The sequence below is a fragment of the Cebus imitator genome, unplaced genomic scaffold, assembly GCF_001604975.1.
Source record: "Cebus imitator isolate Cc_AM_T3 unplaced genomic scaffold, Cebus_imitator-1.0 Scaffold123, whole genome shotgun sequence".
NCBI classification, from domain to species: domain Eukaryota; kingdom Metazoa; phylum Chordata; class Mammalia; order Primates; family Cebidae; genus Cebus; species Cebus imitator.
Genome location: NW_016107438.1, coordinates 2,155,929 through 2,158,086, shown reverse-complemented (window position 1 = coordinate 2,158,086; position 2,158 = coordinate 2,155,929). Strand labels below are relative to the sequence as shown.

At 45.9% G+C, this 2,158-nt stretch overlaps 1 protein-coding gene across 3 annotated transcripts in view; it reads left to right on the top strand.

The window, feature by feature from the left end:
* SNF8 (SNF8 subunit of ESCRT-II) overlaps positions 1 to 2,158 on the top strand; it is a 16,222-nt gene that overhangs the window by 5,681 nt on the left and 8,383 nt on the right. For 2 of the 3 annotated variants that reach the window (XM_017540062.2, XM_017540061.2), the window contains exon 4: positions 1,524 to 1,628. In XM_017540062.2, coding sequence (XP_017395551.1) covers positions 1,524 to 1,628 — 105 coding nt within the window. Of the gene's footprint in view, positions 1 to 1,523; positions 1,629 to 1,715; positions 1,795 to 2,158 lie in introns of those variants that run through there. The other variant, XM_017540063.2, reaches the window with a different exon arrangement.

The window sequence follows — 2,158 nt, the reverse complement described above, 5'->3', positions numbered from 1 at the left end:
TCTGTCACCCAGGCTGGAGTGCATTGGTGCAATCAGCCCACTGCAGCCCTCATCAACTCCAGGGTTCAAGTTATTTTCTTGTCTCAACCTCCCAAGTGGCGCTAGAAGTAGAGGCATGAGCCACTGTGCCTGGCCCGAACTTTTTAAACATATATGGGATTATAATATAATTACCACTAATCTACAACTTGCATTTTTCTTAACTTTTTTTTTTTTTTTGGGATGGAGTATAGCTTTTGGTGCCCAGGCTAGAGTGCAGTGGCAAGATCTCAGCTCACTACAAGCTTCACTACCCGGGTTCAAGTGATTCTCCTCCCTCGGACTCTTGAGTAGCCAGGATTACAGGTGCCTGCCACCATGCCCAGCTAATTTTGTATTTTTAGTAGATATGGGTTCTCCATGTTGGTCAGGCTGGTCTCGAACTCCTGCATGAGCCACTGCGCCCAGCCCGCATTTTTCACCGAATAGAATATTGTCTTTAGTGGGTTATTTTTTATTTCTACACTCCTGGTAACTTGCAGAACATTCAGTGGATTTTTAAATGCCGAATCTGCATATTCTTTCTCTTAGTCTTGTCTAGACCATATTTTCCATTATATTTCACTAGATCTAGATGCTTTGTGAATGGAAACTTGCTTTTTTCAGTATCCTGAGTCAGAATTAGCCAAGTAGGAATGACTTTTGTTTTGCTTTATTTGCTTATTTTTTTGAGACAGAGTTGCGCTCTTGTTGCCCAGGCTGGAGTATGGTGGCGCGATCTTGGCTCACTGCAACCTCTGCCTCCTGGGTTCCAGTGATTGTCCTGCCTTATCCTCCTGAGTAGCTGGGATTACAGGCACACACCACCACTCCTGGCTAATTTTTTGTATTTTTAGTAGAAATGGGGTTTTGCCATGTTGGCCAGGCTAGTCTTGAACTCTTGGTCTCAAGTGATCTGCCCGCCTCAGCCTCCCAAAGTGCTGGGGATTACAGGTGTGAGTCATCACGCCCGGCCAGAAATGACTTTTAGATTACCCACCCTCTGTAACTGTCTGACCCTGTTGTTCAGCAAGAGTTAACCATGAGTCTGATTGTTTTCTTTTTTTTTTTGAAATGGAGTCTCATTCTGTCACCGAGGCTGGAGTACAGTGGCACAATCTCTGCTCACTGCAACCTCCACCTCCCGGGTTCAAGTGATTCTCCTGCTTCAGCCTCCTGAGTAGCTGGGACTATAGGCGTGCACCAGCATGCCCAGATAATTTTTGTATTTTCAGTAGAAATGGGATTTCACCATGTTGGCCAGGATGGTCTTGATCTCTTGACCTCATGATCTGCCCACCTTGGCCTCCCAAAGTGCTGAGATTACAGGCTTGAGCCACTGCGCCCAGCCGAGTCTGATTGTTTTCTGAGTAGCAGATGGAGCAGAAGAACTTCAGGGCGTGCAGGGAAGACTTCCCATATGATAGATGTTTTAAACCAGCTTTGAAAGAAAAGAAGGGATATAAATTAATCAATAACCAAGATTTTGTTTTTCTGTCTTGTAGCTGGAAAAGGATTTTGGTCTGAGATGCTGGGCGTGGGGGACTTCTATTATGAACTAGGTGTCCAAATTATCGAAGTGTGCCTGGCGCTGAAACATCGGAATGGAGGTGAGGGTGGCTAGGTCCTGTGAACTGGACTCTGGGACTTCTCTGAGAGGGAGAAAACCATAAAAGATTATCGTTTCCATCCTGCAGTCTACAGGTCTCTAAGGACTTGAGAAACATCTTAGCTGTTTCATGCAGTTGAATCCATGGCAAGTCTCCATGGCCAAGGGTAAATAGAATTACCTGAATGATTGTCTGTGTTTTCCAAAGATCTTTGGCCAGGAAGGTCTAGTCTCTAGTCTGTACAGAAAATAGTAAGGAGGTAGGAAATAGGCCTTTTCCCCTGATGTCTGATGTGTCTGGAGTGATTTTCTCATCAGTATCTGTAGGCCTGCACTGCCTCTCTGATGTATGGGAATGCAGCTGAGTCTCTGTGTTCCCTAAAATGTGTTTCCCTAAAATTAAAAATGGTCATCTGGGCCGGGCGCGGTGGCTCACGCCTGTAATCCCAGCACTTTGGGAGGCCGAGGCGGGTGGATCATGAGGTCAAGAGATCGAGACCATCCTGGTCAACACGGTGAAACCCCGTCTCT